At 39.0% G+C, this 19,453-nt stretch overlaps 2 protein-coding genes across 2 annotated transcripts in view; both read left to right on the top strand.

The window, feature by feature from the left end:
- The first annotated feature begins 8,875 nt into the window (after positions 1–8,875).
- On the top strand, positions 8,876–14,371 carry LOC108680314 (ufm1-specific protease 1). Its single transcript, XM_018169118.2, has 4 exons — positions 8,876–9,084; positions 9,607–9,804; positions 10,281–10,490; positions 10,830–14,371. The coding sequence occupies exons 1-4, from the start codon at positions 8,941–8,943 to the stop codon at positions 10,971–10,973; spliced, it is 696 nt and encodes a 231-aa protein (XP_018024607.1). The 5' UTR covers positions 8,876–8,940; the 3' UTR covers positions 10,974–14,371.
- Positions 14,372–17,939: 3,568 nt separating this feature from the next.
- Positions 17,940–19,453, top strand: part of LOC108680313 (JNK-interacting protein 3-like) — a 30,977-nt gene continuing 29,463 nt past the window's right edge. Inside the window, 1 exon segment of the mRNA XM_047882052.1 lies at positions 17,940–18,265. Within this exon segment, the coding sequence (XP_047738008.1) occupies positions 18,044–18,265 (222 nt within the window). The 5' untranslated portion in view covers positions 17,940–18,043.

The raw sequence follows: 19,453 nt of genomic DNA, 5'->3' as shown, positions 1-19,453 counted from the left end.
ATTGCAAAGAGCTCTGCACCAAGGACTGTGTGTGTTGGGCTCAACTTTCATGTTGTGGTGACTTGTAGACTTGGTGCATACATAGCTGCAGCTGTGGAACCGTTGCTGAGTTTGGATCCATCTGTATACACATGCACATGGGAAGGTGAGTTATGGCAGCACTCCTTGAACATCCCCCTATTGATGCCAGGGAGGGGCGTCATGGCTACATGTGCTTTGGGTGAAGAGTTGGATATGAGGTTCAAAATTGTAATAAGGTAGAACAGGTGAAATTTGGGTGTTGGGATTCTTTTAAAGCTAGGTATGGCCAAGTCGGATAGGAGACTTCTGCCTCTTGTAGAGAAGAAGCTTGAGCCTAAGTTGCACACAGAGACACCAGTCTCATGGCAAATTTCTTGTCTGGAATGGCTTTTAGGGCAGCGCAGGGTTTTCAGGTACCATTTTAGGAAAAGGTAGTCAAACCTGATCTCTAAGGGAGGTATATAGGCTTCAATCTAAAGTGATGTAATGGGAGATGTGTTACGAGCACCAAGGATAATTCTAAGTGCACTGGACTGTATTACTGCAAGTTTCTGAGTGTATTTTGTAGAAATGTCACTAAGTTTGAATAGAATGCTGCCATACTCAAGTTTGCTGCGAATGAAGCTAATGTATACTTGCCTGAGCAAACATCTGGCAGCACCCCAGCTGCTGCCAGAGAGTGCCTGAAATGGTGTCAGTCTGCAGAGCATTTCATTCTTTAGATGAGAAATGTGTGAATGAAATTTAAGTTTTGGGGCATCAAAAAGGACACCCAAAACCCTTTGCACAGGCACACTTCTAATTGGTTGATTTGCAACAAGCACACTGACTGGAGGTATGTTACATTTCAGCGTAGAGTTGGAGTGAGCACTTTAGTGGGTTGATGGTGAACTGCCACTTCTCAAGCCACTTGCCCATATCGTATATCATATCATATCTCACTTGTTGAGATATGATTGCATCATCTCCTCAGCAGCCGCCACAGAGCTAGAGACAACAGCCAAAGTTATATCATTGGCATACAAGAGGACCTCTACTTGAGGAGTTCTTGGTAGGTCACTTAGCATTATATTGAAAAGAGTTGGGGATAGTACAGCACCCTGGGGGAACCCTCTGCCTAGGTACTGGCCCCCTGAGTTGCTGTTGCCTATCTGCACTGGGGTGGTCCTGTCTTTTAGATAATGATATGTCCACTTGATCAGTTGGGAGTCCAGCTGCATATTAATCATCTTGCACAGAAGTCCATGGTGCCATACACAGTCAAAAGCCTCCTGAATGTCCAGATAGACCGCCAAAGTGTAACTGCCATCCATAGCTGCTTGTCTAATAGTTAATCAGTGTGGCCAAAAGGTCAATGGTGCTCCTGCCATGACGATATCCAGTCTGAGTGGGAGGTAATGCATGGTTGACCTTGATGTGATATTCAATTCTTTTTTGAATAATTCTTTCCATTAGTTTGCCAATACAGGACAGCAAGGTTATGGGCCTATAGGACTTGACCTCTGTTGGATCCTTTCCAGGCTTCAGTATTGGGCATATGAGCCCTTGCTTCCAAGCCATTGGGACTGTTTCACTGAAGAAGCTGGTATTATATAGGTTGAGGAGCTCCATCTTCATGTGATCCAGGCTCTTGGTAAGGAAGACATTAGCAATGAGATCACTTCCAGGCAATGTGTTTTTTTGGCATCTGCATGCACTTTTGGAGCTCATGAAAACTTATTTCCGGGCATTGTGGCTTAATATCTTGTGCCACAAAACTCTCAACTCTGTCTATCACCTCCTGGTCTTTTTCCTGGTCTCTGGATGAGACCATAGAATTGGTTGTGGTGCTGCTAAGTGACTCAGTATGATTAGTATAGGAGAATATAACTATAACCGTTCAATGAGTTATTAAAAACCGACGATGATTAGGAATAGGAATAAATAAGATAAGAATAGGGATTGGGGTTTAGAAGCGAAGTTTGAATTAAGGGGTGGAGCTCGAGCCGTCTAGCGCGCATGCGCAAGACCGGAGGAGTATTTAGTAGGGGTGAGCGGGCCACCGCGGGCAGTTACGTTGCGGTGTTAGAGGCAGTCGGACCAAACAGTGAGTGGCGTATAGAGCTACGCCTTGGCCGAGAGCCAGATGCATTTGTGGAAACAGCCGCGGGTGCAAGAGATAGTGCTGCAAGTTAAACACGACGATTCAAGACGGACAACGAGTATCATCTGCAACAACTACAACGCGAGCCTGGTTATACGCGCTCAGAGTGAGTTCCATCGAAGCAAAGTTCTACGAGTGTTCCAGAAGCAACCATCCGCGTTAGACCGCAACGTTGAAGAAACCAACACCCAAATCCTAGTATTGCCGGAGTATGACCGAACGAGTCCCGAAGAAGTCAGAAGTCAGCCAATGCTCAACTGCATTTCAGCCGGTGATGTACCCCTTTTTTTTGAATCGGTGAAATACTATCCCCATTTTAGCCCTCTTCATTGGTATTATTGTGAAGGTTAAATTATTAGCGTGCATTGTAGCCTTCGTTGGGAATTGCAAATACGGGTAGACTAAGCCTAGAAATTTGTTGCCAATTTTTGCCGTGCCCAGCCCTGTATTAGGATGGAATTTGCTGTCTTTAAGTATATAAGAGTTGACATGCTTATTTGTATCTTTTCCCTTGTTAAACCGCACTGCCAGTAGTAGAGAACTTTCTAAGCGCCTCGTTTGACCACTCGGATAACGTAAAATCCAGTACAACCAACCTGACAGTTAAAAATGTTTTATGAAAAAGAAACTCTGCCAAGGATAAACTAAAAATTGATAGTTTGCCGTGAGTTTTAAAGCGGACAGTTCAAGAAATAGCGTGAGCTAATATCGAACAACGATTATATGCAAATAGGAATAAAAGGAAGTAGACATCTTCTTTTGAACCATAAATCTATTTTATAATCAAGTAAACTTGATCCAGTTTTCCTTTTTCTTTTTCAGCGCTAGGTGTTTTGCGGTACTGCAACACATCTTTTGTAGTTAATCAGATTTGAGGGGGTTGGATGGCTCCAGAGTTTGTTTTTTGCCTTTTTTCTGTTTTCTACAGCATCTTTGCACTCTTGATCCCACCATGGAGTTTTTCGTTTTTATTGTGTGATGCCAGATGTTTTTGGGATGCATTCTTTTGCTATTTCAGTGATTTTTTCGGTGATACAATGATTGTGGGTTACAACTTCAAATAGGAAGTACATGTCAGTCAATGGTTCATTGTTTTGCTGGAATAGGGTAGTCAATTGGTTCCAGTTGGTTCATTTTAAGGCCCAGTTTTTTCAAGGTCCAATGCTCCGCATTGGACCTTGGTGATCACTGCCCATGTCACCACCCCGCTGCAGCTCTTCGAGGATACCCAAGTTATGAGTTGCCATGCATAGGTCAAGACATGAAGCTGAACTGGTATGGTTATCTATGTAGGTTGGGGTGTCCGAGTCATTAAGCAGTATAAGATTGCGCATTTCTATTGGCTTCTCTATGCTCTGGCTAGTGTGGTTGTGCCTGTTTTGGGGGTCCCACAGAGGTGAGTGTCTGTTCAGATCACCAATGAGAATAAAACTATTTCCAAGTTGGTCAGTGTAATGCTTAAGTTCTTCTATCGAGATATTTTTGCATGGGTTATATACATTAAAAATGCTAATACTGCAGTAGTTGGTGTATATTTCAATGGATTGGTACTCTAGGAAGCCAGCTGGGAATGGGATCACCTGTTTTTGTTTGAAAGCAACATCCTCCCTCACCAAAATTCCCAATCCCCCTATCTTGCCAGGTCTGTGCATCCACAAGGACTGATATCCAAGGAATTTAGGTTCATTTTTCTTTATCCATGTTTCACATAAGCACATTATTTCAGGTTTTTTGGTGAACACATAAATTTTAAGCTCACATACTTTGCCCATAAGACCATTGTAGTTTAACTGATATATTTCTAGCTGAGACTCTAGTGCAGTGGATCGCTGAATGGAATTCAAGTTTGAGTGAGCCATTAAGTCTTTTTCTTTTTGGAGGTCCTTGCATTGCTTGTTTCTTTTTAAGGTTTTGAATTTGTTGCAGGTCAGTTGGTCCCTTTGTGCGCATCTCCAGTTCTGGGCAACTGCTGTTCTTGTTTCTCACATCCACAGTTGTGGCAGTGGGGCCAGGGCAATTGGGTGTGCAAGCAATGGCAGTCTCTGCTTGCAGCTCCTCCAACAAAGCTTCAGTAACCTCACTACCAAACTGTTTTCTGGTTGCACTAATGGTTAGTAATTCTTTCCCTTTTTTATTTTCCTTTGACAAGTCTGTGAGGACAATTTCTTTTAGAAACTTGCAATTGATATGCTAAGCTTCTGAATTTTTTTTTTCTGAGAATGTTTGTTAGTGTGGCAGTAGCATCTTCCATTGAGTGATTTTCTAGGGTTGCAGTGGTGGGCTCCTGATTTGATATTTGTGTCAGAGTTGACTTGGTTGCTTGACTGTAGGTATTTCCAGTAGTTGGTATGATGTTTATGCTGGGCAAACTGCTTTGGTAGGAACCTTGTGACCTATGTACTTCTGCTTCAGTGGTATTTATCTTATGATTGCTTTCCTTAGGTTTTCCAAGCATGTTTTGTAGTTGATCAGTGGCCTGGCAGCTTTGATTTATTTGTGGNATACACATCTAGATGTGTATAAGAGACAGGTTTACGATTACCGTACGTTCCGTATCTGACAAGGCGGACAAGCGGAAGAGTCAGAAGTAACCCGGACATGTCTTACATTTTATTATTGTCAGTTTGACTCGCGTAGTCAATATACTTGCATATATTGTCGACTAAAATAGTAGAACTATTTTAGCTTTCTAAAGTACGGCGCACGGCGCATTTTTTTACCAACATAGTATGGCGCACTGCGCAGGTTGTTTAAATGACAAAATAAATTCCCACGCACCTGGCACATCTTCCTGACCATGGCTTACGGCTGGTCAAGTTTTTGCACTTTGTTACCTGGTCTGCGCCAGATCTGCAATGATGTTCTCATTGGGTTTGGTTGAGAGTAATTTGTTGGATTCCATATCAGTTTCCATATCTCTCATTAGTGGAAGGCTTGGCTGAAGGGGTACATTGACGTCACTGTTTGTGATGGCATTTCTGGGATTATGTCCTCGTAACCCTCGGGCATGTCAGAGTCAGTTTCTGACATGGTCTTGGTCTTCTTGGACATACACAGCTATTAAATTATATTAACAAGAATTTCGAACACACAAATAATAATATGATGACAAAGATAGTAATAAACACAAACACACAATACCTTTTCAACAAAGGTTGAAAGAGGGACACAGTTAATGCAGAACACAATACAACAGGAATCAGAGACAATAATAGCTAACCAAAATTTTAGTTTTGCGGTTTTGCCTACTAGAATATGAAAAAATTTAAGCTGGCTCGCAGGCCTTCTCCTACCTATTACCTCTTCTCATGCTCATAGAGAAGAGGAGGGGGGAGGGCCGGAGGGGCGAGAAAGCCAGCCGGGTTCTTAAACTTTAAAGTCTCACACTTAGCTCAGCCAGTATACTCGCGGTAAACAGAGAAGTGTGATTAAGAATGAAAAAAAATGGAAATATGAGTATTCACGTTAGTCACAAATAAACTTTGTTACGTTAATTTCAGAGCAAAATAAATTGATGTTACTGCATGAACGGATTGAACGCTACTCTCACGGGTACAGAGCACAATCGTAACGTGTTTACCGTATGAACGCAGCTGACTCTCTGTGGTTTGTCACTAGTCACCTGACCATGCCATTGTGATAGCGTAAGTAGGTACGTCTCCGCAGTCAACTTGAAAAAGGGGAGTTCTTGTTTGCAAGAGACAAAAATGATAAAAAAGATTGCTCGGTGGAAACTTTTTCTTAGATTTTTCGTTGCTGAGACATTCATAAGTACCACAACTGAGCTCCTGGTTTGCTTTATTGTTTATTTGTAGATTTTCAAGTTTGCGGCCTTGTCATCGGAATTTGATTCCGCATTGGTTAATGTTATTTTTTTTTTTAATTTGATTTGAAGACTTCGGGTATGCAGGTAGCACACCTCCCAGCCTGAGCACAACTCAGATTTTGATCACTCTACTTCACTTGTTGATTTCACTTTGTATTTCTCTTTCAGCACTTCCACCAACCAGTGTGGCAGTAAATAGTGAGGAGAAAAAGAAATATAGTAATCAGACTTTGAGGAACTTCATAGCCTGGTCACCATATTGCAGCTGTGCAAATATTGACCCAGAAGACGGATGGCAGCAGTGCGTCTCCTCATTGGGGCGTCTCCACCGCCGAGAGCTGAGGAAAGATCCCACTGAAGTGAAAGGCCTTCTATTCTTGAGCGGAAATCCCTTCGTCATGAAAAGAAAAAATAAATAAACAAAATAAAAATTAAGTAAAGAAAAAATAAAAATAACAAGGCGGACCGGCAAACCTCTGAGGGAGAAAGCCAGTCGGGTTAAAGTTAATGAGTAAACAAATCAAATAATTAAGGTTTTGAATACTTATAAGAAACTAAGAACTTTGAGTCACAAATTTACCGGTTACTTTAGACGTTTAGAGATCGCAATTCACACACGTGCTACCACGGCAAACGCAACTGACTTTCTCCGGTTAATGTTATTGTAAACTGTAAACATCCGATTGTCCGAATGCCGGAATTTGCTGTGTACGAGGAGAACTGCATGAAACTTGGTTAATTATTGCTATCAAAAAGTTAACCGTAAATTATGTATAATTGACAAATACTGAGTTATTATTCGTCACTCATTTCTACCATTCGTCATTATTACTGACGAAAGATGAAAATTTGTTGTGAGGGGGTTTTTTTAAAGAAAGGCACGATTGCCATGAGATAAGATTGACCACATCTTCAGGAATTTGTGACTAAAATCTTTTTTTATGATTGAACCGTTGACTCATAGTTATACGTTTCATGTAGCCTATGACATTTTTCGATAAAAAAGTTAATATGTTATACATAAAATTTACATACTATTAAAATCAACCTGTGGATTGTGGAAGTTGTGGCTGTCAAAATTGATGATACCGCCGGGACCGCCCCTTATGCCTTAAATATTAGGATACCTAGCCTATACAAGGAACTTAAGGAAGGCAAGTTAATTGCACTGGTTAAGTGCTTTTGTTTCAAAAGATTTCTCTTATTGAGTTATTCATAATTCATCCATCTCTATCTGAGCTAATGCTAATGTCAATAACTATTAATCTGCTTACTGCTGGCTAGGTAGGCCTTGCCACTCTGCACTCTGCAGGCTTGTTCGGAACTTTGGCCTCAATCCTCATTTTACTTTTGATGTCATTTGCCTTCAATAATAATATAATGATATATTTTATTTATAAATGCTCAGTTTAGGAATTCATATTATCAGTTTGAGAATTTTAGAAATATTGTTAGGATTAAACTGTTATGTTGTCAGCTTATAAAACAGGAGCAGGAAATTGAGTGAAAAATTAGGATTCAGGACTCAAGTCACTCAACTCAGGTGTTGTGTATAAAGTTTTTAGCCTACTTTCTATTATCCTTATCCATAAAAAATGTGGAGACAATTATGAAATTAGTTGCTGCCTGCTGGCCTAACAGCTTTCAAGAAAAACTATATATTTTATAAACAAAACTGAATTGCATCTCTCAAGCAGTCAGTGAGTCAAGCACAATTGAAATTTGAAACAGCTTTTTAGTCATGTGGTTATCAAAACCTACAAATATTCAATAGTATTATAGTATTGAATAGTATTGAATGGTTTTTAGTGATCAGGTAAGTGCGGTATCTGCCGATCAGCCAAAATAAAAATTGGGCTGAAGCCACCCGTGAACCAGACCAAAATCATGAAAATGCCTGTGAGCTGTAAGGCTGCATGTCTATTTTACAATTGTTGAAATTGCCTGTAAAACTATTGTTTTTACCAGAAATTTTAGGAAATTTCTACCTTAAATTTTAAACTGGCTGAGTGACAACTTATGTGTCATGTCATTGATCATGATTCATGATTGATGCTAGAGAGCCTAGACAACTAGAGCCTTCCTGCCACTTTTGAAGCCACAATATTCCTGCTAAAGGAATTACTTCCTAAGTAGCTTTTAACAAAAGTCCCACAGGGTTAAAAATTTATTGAAAATATGACAACTGATTAGAGCAGTAGAGCTGCATGATTTCAATAATAAATATGAAACTGTAATATTATTATTACAAATCCTTTAATTCCTTTAATAAATAATTCTATCAACAATAACAAAGCTCAAATATTCTACTTAATTGAAGAGCCCATATTCTACATAAAAGATAGGACTTCCATTTTACTCTCATTTCAAAATATGAAATGACTGTTTGGTAGGTATCTTTTATATTAAATTTCTATTTGCCCACTGCAAAATTGAATTTAAATTTTTGATTTAAAATTTCTTCCCTCCTCTTCACCTCAAGTCTTAATATTTCTCTATTCTTCCAATTAGAATGATTCTTCAAAGTTCTGGTTAACCTGGTAAGTATTGCAGGAAGTATTTTGGTTAGGAGTTACAACCTACATATATATTTTTGGTGCCAGGGTTCAAACACACACATAAATAAAGTTTGCAGATGACCTGTAACTCTTGTGTGATCAATTACACTCTGAATACGGTACATCTGTACCAAGCAAATAGATCTTTGATTCGTCCAAGGTCCCAGCCTGTTGTATCTCTGTATATTGCCATGTACATTGTTTTGCTTCAAGTTAGTATCTAGTTTTACTATCTCCCTCTTATCCAACAAGCTCCTTAGATTATATTATTGTTTCTTTATTGTAAGGTATAACTGAAATAAAGGTGGATAAACTTGAAAATTAACTGATATAAACAATTTTTGTATAGTTTCCTTTTGTCTTCATATAATATTTTCTTGGAACTGCAAAGAATGGGAGGTGGTCAGGACTATGTGTGCTCCCTGTTGACTAATCCTCATGCAGGGCTGTCTTTACCCCCTGATGCTGGTACTGTTAATCTTGTTCAAGGAGATTATCTCTTCTACCACTATGGATGTGATGGCTTTGATGACAGGGTAAGAATTTCTTACTTACACATTACACTTATTAAAATCTTCTCAGTTATAAATGTATTTAGCCTTTCATGTTTTATTAGTTAATAATATTAAAAGTAATGCTATTTTTTCTTGGCTGTCTTTATGAAATAGTTTTTAATGGTAAATGATACCAATTTCTTGTCTAAGAAGAAAACAATTAAATTTGAACACAATGCTTCAAGCACCTGTTTTGAAGATTTATAATATTTATTGGAGTATCAATAGGAGTTTATGAAAATTCATTGGAAGTTTTTGTGATTAGTTAAGTTCAAAATTTTCTGTGAGTATGATGCTCTAACTTTATTTTTAATATTATATTACTGATAATTTTTTGTGCATTTGCTTAAAATGTATATCAATTGAATTGCATTAATCTATGCATTATAGTAAATAATAGTGGATGTGAGAGATGCATGAAATATTGAAACATTACATTTTGCTACTGATTGCTTCTAATTTTTGTATTGAGTTCTTTCCATAGCAGTTTGTCTGACTTTTCAGGGCTGGGGGTGTGGATACAGGACGCTGATGAGTTTAAGCTCTTGGATCCGAGGTCAGAAGTTACGATCTCATGACAACAGCGGCTTCTCGACCCTGGCTCCTGTCCCTGCCAATAAAAACATTCAGGAAATTCTTACCAAGATTCAGGACAAACCACCTTCATTTATTGGTTCACATGATTGGATTGGCTGTGTTGAGGTAAATGGTTTAAATCTCACTGCATGTTAAAAAATGAGAAGGAAAATAAACTTATTGTATTCTTTTAAATATAAATAGGACCTAATCAGTGGAGTTACTTGCAACAATTGTTAAGCATTGTCCCTCAAAACAATTATGAGCAACCTAAACTCAATAGCATCTAAGCCAACTAAAACTCAAGCATCTCATGTGTTCAATATTAGGTTTTTAATACTACACAGCTTGATTAGGCCTAAGTAAATACTAGCTATACCTGTCTTAAGCGAATTGAGTGGCAAAAGTAAATATTTCCATAGAGAATCTTCTGGAATCAATTTAAATTACTCAAGTTATTAATGAAATTGAACCATTTTTTTACCAACATAGGTAGAATGCTGCTCCATTCTAAAGTTTTTAGGGTCTCTACTAAGACTTGTATCTAATTCTCTTCATTATACATGATCAACAATTTTTCTCATATTTTTCTTGCCCTACAGGCTGGCTATGTGCTGGATGAACTGTATGGGGTTGAGTGCCGTATTGTCCATGTTGCTTCCGGTGCTCAACTTGACAAGCATGTGCCTGAGCTGGTGGAGCACTTCAAAGTTCGAGGTTCTCCTGTGATGATGGGGGGTGATCGTGACAACCTCTCTAAGGGCATCATGGGCATCTGTCAGTGCAAGGATATGACCTATCTTCTCGTTGTGGTGAGGAAATTGGCTTGTGGTTTTTTCCTTAATTTGGTTTTTAGTGAAGTCTTAACCTGATTGATTAGTATCCTTTAATTAATTGAAATAGCTAAATAAAATATAACTCAGTACTCAATGCAGTGAGTGACAGAGAGCGCATTTTCTCGTTGACAAAAACTTGAGGTCACGGACGGACGGACAGACAGACGGACATGGCGAGCACAATAGTGTATTTTTTCCATAAATGAGAAAATGCGCTAAAAATCATGCAATTATCGTGTGTTAGGATAAATGTCATTCTAAGAAAAGGAGTTAACAGTGACTGGGACCAACACCCTTCATATTCTTGTTCTGCAGGACCCACACTTCTGGGGCGAGGCTCGTGACCGGAACTCGCTGCAATCTGAAGGCTACGTCCAATGGAAACCCTTGTCCGAGTTTGATGGAAATTCCTTCTATAATTTTTGCCTACCACAATTGTCTGCCATAGCTTCTCTCTAGTTGGGGGCACTCCAGAAAGGAAAATGTAGATTTTAATGTCCATTGACATATCCAGGAGCCTCGTGCAACTTGGTCCCTCTTCCAGTTTATTGCTGTCCTCTCTGCAATCATATTTTTCACTCTAATGGATAACATCTTCTCTGGAAGATGGCTCATTATGTCCTAAATAAAAGATAGTGAATAATTAATCAACTCTGTAGCTATGGATTTGTTTCTTATGTTATTTAATCATTTCTTGTTGATTGATTCTACTTGCAGGATAAGATGCCAAATGTGATTGAGTTGCTCCTTGGATCTCGTTGTGTATTATAGAGTTGACGTCAAGTTACTGCAAGCTGGTCATTTTTATTTCATGAACTACAGGCGGGGTGCAAACAATTGTTGCTATAACTTATATGCTCAAGGTGTTCACTGATGATTTCTGCAACCGAATTGACTAAAGGTTCTGTGGGATCACGTCATATTTTGTCTCCCTTCACCAGGAAATATTATTTATTAAAAAAATTATGTGCTGGAAATATGACACATTGTCATGGCTTTAGTCAGTGCTAATGTCAGGGTAACTTGATGCTTACAGTTCTGGTAGCTGGCTGATGCTAGAGAAGCTTGATGATCACAGCTCCTGGAGTTAATTGGTAATTTAACAGAAATGTCTGAGATTTGTTGATGTTGGTTAATTGGTTGTAGGGGTTTATTATTGTCGGATCGGAGACTTGTTGAAGTCATTTTATGGATCTTTAATTTGTGACTAAAGGCTGTTACTAAACCTAAGATGAAATATTTAGCTGTGAATATATGTACTATTTTTATGAGTAATGCCATTAATTACTAATAATCCCATGTACCTATGTTTTTGAATCAAAGTCTAATTCTTAAATGACATTGGAGCCTTTGGTGAATTTTTATTGCTGCATATTTTTCGTCACACAAAATCTTGGGAGAGATTCGCCCTCTGTATTTTGAGAATCCCTGAGCAATGTTAGTGGCTTACGTTCATTGGTCGCTGGGACGTCATGCAGCTCGTAGATCATTGCCTGCTTAGGTGCCTGTTTTATAATGGATGTATTTGTTACAGTATTCTGGAGTGGTGCGTAGCAGACATGGTACTCTATTTAATCTTCATTTCACATCCAGAGAATTTAGATTTAACTTCTAGCCAATGAATGTTCGGGTTCAACTAGCCAAAATCTTCTTCTAAATAATTACTGCAATTTATGTTGCCATATTTTCATCGTTGTTCTTTTTATCGCGGGCTTTTTACGTTTATAGTTTCTGATTTAGTGCTAGCTCGCCCTCACGACTGCTCTTATGACGACATAGTCTCTAAAGGCTTGTGCTAGATGCGTTTTTAGTTGAATGCAGGTTATGCCCAAGTATTGTATTAGTATGAGAATCTTGATGATTTCAGGTCCGTTAATGCGCACTGAAATATATATTTTTTTTCATTTCAACTGAACTAATTTTTCTAATAGACCACAGTGATTCTATTTTCTGGTATTGACAGCCTCCAGTTCACGTGTATTTACGTTAAAAATTAGAAGTTATTGTTAGGTAAGACATGCTCAGTTCCAGAATAACGTAGACACAGTTGGTAGGCTCCTTAGGTATAGTTTCACTAGTTTATCTATCACTAGTTTGCTTGAATTAAAATTAGAGTAGTAGACGTATTGTAGTAATAAAATATTTCTATTTAAATGATCATTCATTGGTGCAGTTAAGTAGTTTATTGTAAAAAACAGCTTGAGGATGAGGCATTATTGAATATGAGAAAGTATTTACTGTTTTTTATTGTATTTATATAGTGAAAATATTATTGTAGCACCAACTGTTTCTGAAAGATACCCATATTATTTTGTATGCTCAGGTTAGCAAGAGACTGCTAATTCTTTCTTTGATGTATAATTGCACTGAGTCTTTGAATGTAATTCACCGAGTCCGTTCCATTATAAGCTTGCACTCTTATTCTTGCATCAAGGTTCTTCATCACTTGGCTTCCATGATAATTTTTTTCGCCCGATTGCGCCTGGCGTTCTTTCCGTGAAATTTGATGTTTCAAATGTCTTCGTGTATGTGTGTTTGTGTGTGTATGTCGCAATACACACACAATACAATAGGCCTCGCAATATCTACAGGCCATTTGGTGTCTAGATTGTTGTTTGTAGGAGCTGAATGCTATTCTGGAACCATTATTCTCATGAACTCTGTGTGGCTCTCTGACTGCCATACATTAATATTCGTTTGTTCAACTTCATTTGTGTGTTAATCATGCGCTCTGACTGTGTCTAATCCACCACTCTCTCAGCTCGTCGAAGTTATCTATGATGAATTACTTGCACTATCAAAAGTACATATAGCGTTCTAAGTACAAGTAGCGGCCGATTTCTCCTTTCTGATTGGTGGGTTTAGCTAAAAAAGCCCTCAGTGATTGGTGGGTTAAGCTAGAAAAGCCTTCAGCGATTGGTGGGTTAAGCTTGAAAGGCCATCAGTGATTGGTGGGTTTAGCTTAAAAGGCCGTTAGTGATTGATAATATAAGCTTGAAAAACCATCGGTGATTGGCTGAGAGTTACAAATTCTAAATTATTTTTAAAAATACGAGCGCAGGCAATTCCGAGTCACGAGACTACTGGGTTATGACGCAGACTAGTGCTCAAATTTGACAAGGACTTATGATCAACTAAAAAAATTATGTGTAATCAAAGTTACTTTACATTGCGATTATCCTGTTTTTTATTGATTCAATTTGCTTATAGTGATTGAATGAGCTTATTAATGTTGTACTTTTTAAGACGGAGTTTATTTCATCGAGATCTCGGATTCATTGGCTTTACATCCTGTAACTTGGTCGCGTTGATGCTCATTTTCTGCTTATATACTGTATATATATTCAACATTGATTTATTCTTTGTTGAACCGCTTTCATATCATTCACTTGGACCTGCCCAATTTGATTATTCAACTGCCTTGGTATCGGAGCTGTGCTAAAGGGCCCGATTTTAACTGTCGCGGAAATAGAAATGTATTGATCATTATGCTTCGGAGCTGACTGGTGGTGTTGAAAGCAGAAATTGGCCGTCATATTTTTATATTAATAACGTTAAAGAAAGTATTTGGTTTAAGTTCTATTTGGTGCATGTCAACCCATCGTGGTAATAACAGTATTTTACCAATGACTACGACTCACGGTTTGGGTTCATGGTGAATGGCTGCTGCTGTGCGTTCTAAATGTGGTTTTATTACTTGTTACTGTTGATAAATTGATTATTTTTGTTTTTGCTTTTGATCGACCCAAAATTTTCTGGTAGATTTTGTTGTATAAGGTCTTCGTGCAATATTTGTTTTATTGTAATGTACTTACCTTCTGCAGATTAAATGTTTGAACGTTGCGTTTAAAAGTCAATTTGACTCGTTCACAACCTTCGGTAACGTATGTAATTCTTGGTATTAGTTAGACTTTATATTTTCGGCTTTGTTTGTAACCGTTAAAAAAACATAGATTGAATCATCAATGTTTTGGCGCTATTAACGCGATTTATCGAGTATTTTGGTGCATTTTATATCTATTTGTTCGTTTTATAAAAATCATCTTCTTCCAAATCTGGTCATATCATGCAAGTAACAATTCTGTGTCAAATGTGATCGATTGTTCTCGCTGATTAGTGTGCAAATTATCAGAATACGAGAAGCTCTCCATGAATATTCGCCGGGGTGCCACTTTGGTTCTCTGAATGTGTAAAACGCCGCTGCATTATCTAACTGTATTACGTTACCAGACTAGCAATAACTTTAGTGTAGTAATGGAGTAATTGCACCAACAGAAATATCTGATTCATTAACTCTAATTGTCTTGGTACTGAAACTACAAATAAAATTGGTTGGGTAATAGCACCCCCAATACAGTTGGTGGTGTGGCAGTAAAGACGTTCATCTCTAATGACGCTCCTTAAACCATTGGCAGGTAACAGCTCTCTGACTGATCATGCTAAATACCGAGAGTCTGAGTGTGGATGGTTTTTGTTTATCGTTAAATATCTCGTGCGATATGTGGGTGTTATTCTGCTAGTAAATACTTCAGCTAAAAATATCGTGAGAGAGACTTGACCTCGCTGCTGTTTTGATGGCATTCATAAAGAAAATTAACTCTGTAGATCCCACAGGCAGGAATGCAATTGACCGTTCGAGTATTTACCTTGGCCAATTGACCGTTCGAGTATTTACCTTGGCCAATTGACCGTTCGAGTATTTACCGTGGCCAATTGACCGTTCGAGTATTTACCTTGCCAATTCTCACCTTGGCAAGAATTGACGGCGCCTAGACGCTGGCAGCTTGTATCATAATTTAGGTTTAGGGCGTGGCCACCTGAAAGAATTTTCTCTGTCAAGCCGTTGCATTAGCTAGCTACTGCGCTATACATATTCATTTAATTTTAGTAATGGGCTATATATGATAAAACTAGGTAAGAGAGATTTAATCGTTTATTCCTGTGTAATGGGCCCTGGTGGGCTTGCGGTGTTGCAACTATCGAACACCCCTTGCTGGAGTGCTTCCACTGTGATGGTTTGCGGCTGTTAACTAGTTAGATCTTACTGTTGTTAGCAGCTTGAAGGTGAGGAAGTAGCTGCCCGATGACCACTTGTTACACCTGGACTCAACAGGATTTACTTGGGAAGTTTCAGTCTTATTTCACTGGTTCTTTGAGATCTTATTCAATTGGCTTATAGCTTTGGATCTGAGCTCAAACCAAGATGTTACTTGTGCATTACAGAGAAGCTAGGCGATTTGTCTGCGTTAAATAGATGACTGTTGCTCTTATTATTGCATGCTTAACATTTCTGCAAAAGTTGCCTCCTCCAAGAAGTATCCGAACAGATGGATGCCGGACACCCAAGGCCCGAGTACTACTGATCAGCACCTGACGTTCCAGGCGGTACTGCGTGTATGCTAGGAGAAAATGCTCTATGGTATCCTCCACCCCACAGTGCAAGCACATGGGAGTGTCAGCCATGCCAAATCGATGAAGGTACGATCGAACCCCAGCAAGCCCCAAACGAAGGCGTGTAAGAACTACGGCAGCACGACGAGAGCAACTGGCAACCCATGGAACAGAGGACAAATCAGTCCTCACAGAAGCAAGATGATGTCCCTTACCCTCAACAGCCAATGTAGAGATCCAGTCCAGCTCCCAAGACCTGACAAAGCAAGAACGAAGCACAGCAAGTGTGTCAGAACACGAGAGATGAAACAACGCAGAGCGATCCAGAGTATGACCCATCTTTGCAACTGCATCCGCCCGCTCATTCCCAATAATATCAGCATGGGCCTTGACCCATTGTAGGCGCACAGTTTTCCTCTCATTCAGATCAAGGAGCAGCTGACGAATTTGATATACAAGATCGCAATTCGTATCCGTCGGGGAACATAGGAGCTGCAAGGCCACAAGTGAATCAGAGAAAATAACCCAGTATAGAGATGTCTCACTTACAACGAGCTTCAAAGCATGTAATATGGCGATCAATTCAGCCGACAGGATGCTATGCCTGGGGTTAAGCCGCCATGTAACCGCCCTTGCTTGTGATGGTATATATAAACCACAGGCTGTAGATGGAGTGTCCATCAATCGCGACCCATCGCAGTAGATTGCCTTATACCCAGGGTAATGTTCCCTAACATGAACAGAAAAAACAGTCGAATCAGTCAAGCCAGAGACAAAGCGGAAATCAAGACAAATAAGACGAGTCACACAAATCCAAGGGGGAACCGGACCAAATGCTGGTAGAGGCTGGCGATAACAAACCGGGAGCCCCAGGTCAGTGAGCAGCTGAGGGCCCCGGCTGAGCACTGATGTAGCACCGCCACTTACAGCTTCTGCGGTAAGATCCCCAGCCGGACGATACTGCAGCCTTATATATGTACTAGCTGTCAAGTATTGCCGTCTCAGAGCCAATGGGGGAACATGGGCTTCAATACCAAGTGAAATTACTGGTGTAGTAAGACGAGCGCCTAGGACAAGTCTCAGACAAGCATTTTGAAGTATGCCTAGTTTTGATAATTGTGCAGAGGATGCAGTCTGATAAAGAACAGACCCATAGTCTATCTTAGCCCTGATATAGGCACAGTAAAATAGACGGAGGAATCGACAACTGACACCCCAGTTAGGTGATGCCAAGTGCTTAAGCAAGTCCATGCGGCGAATCACATCTGTGCGAAGATGGCACAAATGTGGCCCCCACTTGAGGCGAGGAGCATCCAATATCATTCCTAGTAACTTATGCTGTCGTTCATATCTAAGTAGATCTTACTGATAATTAACATTGAGAAACTTACGGTACGCGCATTGTTCAATGAAGGAGATCTTGGGAAATAGAAGAGAATATCTTGTGATCGAGGTCACTTTTCTCTCGAACACTGGCAAACTGGAATCATTGTGAAGAAGCATCACGACTCTAGGAAACGATGTTAAGTTTCCGCATCACGACTCTACGAGTGACTAAAAATATTGCAGTAAGTGTGAGTAGAAAGTCGATTTACTTAGATCATGTCTAGGCGAAATAATTAACCTGCGTTGATCCATCTACGACACATAAAGCCTCATAATCACCGTCGTGTACGCCTTTTATGCCAAGCCAACCTTTATCCCGCATATGTTCCAGTCATCTCCATAAACTCATTCTATCCTTTTTATCCTATCAAAGTCCTGTTCTACTGAGCTCCATGAAGGACCTCCAAGTGCTTGTCTTCCTCTTCGCTATTCTATTGCACCATACGATTTGTCCAGCTCTGAATTAATTCGATTAGTTTATTCGTTTGGTTAGTTATGTAATAAAACCTTATATTTTTTGACTGATCGAATTAAAAAAAGACACAAGAATATCAAGGTAATTTTTCCCAGTTGGTATACGTTTCCTAAAAATCTTTCGTCTTGAACCTTAAATTGTACAGCTGTGTACGTCAGTGTTGATTCATAGTTGACGGTGGAGGGTGTGCTTTGTTGTTGTCGATCTTCGCTCTACGAGAGACGTAGGAAGATGAGTGAGCACAGTTATCTAAAATCCTTAGAGTAAAATTTCCGAAATGAATACTATTCTCATGGAAGGCGAGACGGTTTATAATTCTCACGATGACAACCACATTGTTATGTCAGATAAAGTCCAGTCATTGGCTGGAAGTATTTATCAAGAATTTGAACGTATGATCAGCCGATATGACGAAAATGTTGTCAAAGATCTCATGCCACTTGTTGTCAACATTCTCGAGTGTCTTGATCTCGCCTACACGGAAAACCAAGAACACGAGGTAAATTCCAAAGTCAATCTGTGTCTGTGTTACTGTTAAAATTAAATCTTTTGATCATCTTCATGAATTTATTTAATGGTGTTGCGGTTGCGCCAGTTATTCAAATCAAACGACAAACATCCAGCCCATAGTATTAGTATAAGATATCATTAACAGTTAAAATTGCACAATAATAGCATGTATAGCATAACAAAGGTTAAGGATGCTGAGGTTTTAAATGCAGGACCTAGAGGCTAGAGGTCAGCCTGGTCAGGTGGAAAAGTAAACTTGTAGAGGTTAAAAATTTTGCTGAGATCCCAAAATTAAATATTTTAACTAGATTTTAAATCTCATTTTTCAATTATGTAAAGTTTGATTAATTATTTGATAGTAACTGATTTATCTTGCCTCTTCTTGAAAGTCCGCTGACTCAAAGAATTTAGAGCACAGCCAACATAGGCTAAGTGGAAAATTGGTCAGAAATCAGAATCTCAGAAGTCACCCATGAATCAGACAGAAATGTCTGTGAATCTGACCAAATTCATCTGTTCGGCTGTTCCTATTGCCTTTTTCCAATTATTTCAGTTAAAGAAAAGAAAAATGGCCTATTTTCACCCTGCAATTTTTACAAATCACACATAAAACAATTGTTTTTGGATTTTTGCCCTTCCACAATTTAGGAAACTTCTTAGTAAAATCTACTAAGGCAAACCAGACACCAGTGAGGTGAGGCTGAGCAGTGACCTTACTGACCTTGTAGTTGCCATCCTTTTATAAGTCCTATCATCCTATGACCATGACTGTTCCAGTAAACCTGAGTAAATTAATATGAATACATTAGCATTTTCATGCAGGAATGAAACAATATTAAGTAAAATTTAGACCTTGACTAGATAAAAAAATTTTTAAGCGGACAGCAATTGAAATATCTCATTTTTTCTTGTTTGTTACTCTGAAGAAAAAAAAGCTTTATATATATAGTCAGATGGGGTAAGACAGGACTGAAATCATTAACAAGCCTGTAGCATCTTTACCAAGAATAACTAAAAACCCTGACCTATCACAAGGTGTATATATGCAATGGGCTTCTAAGCTACAACTCAGACATTTTGCATCTAACATAGTTTTCTGTACAGATTAAAAAAAGTGAGCTGGGTTAAGACAGGACCAACTGGCAATTCTTATGTTACATGATTTTTAATAAAAGTA

Source organism: Hyalella azteca, unplaced genomic scaffold, assembly GCF_000764305.2.
Source record: "Hyalella azteca isolate HAZT.00-mixed unplaced genomic scaffold, Hazt_2.0.2 contig9555, whole genome shotgun sequence".
Classification (NCBI taxonomy): domain Eukaryota; kingdom Metazoa; phylum Arthropoda; class Malacostraca; order Amphipoda; family Hyalellidae; genus Hyalella; species Hyalella azteca.
Note: the sequence above shows the minus strand (reverse complement) of the source record. Positions and strands in the feature narration are given on the sequence as shown.

Excerpts from the sequence above, each read along its gene's own strand:
- LOC108680314 (XM_018169118.2), top strand. The coding sequence starts at position 8,941 with ATGGGAGGTGGTCAGGACTATGTGTGCTCCCTGTTGACTAATCCTCAT. Across the intron at positions 9,085-9,606 it reads GTGATGGCTTTGATGACAGG|GGCTGGGGGTGTGGATACAG; the intron begins GTAAGAATTTCT and ends CTGACTTTTCAG. Across the intron at positions 9,805-10,280 it reads ATTGGATTGGCTGTGTTGAG|GCTGGCTATGTGCTGGATGA; the intron begins GTAAATGGTTTA and ends CTTGCCCTACAG.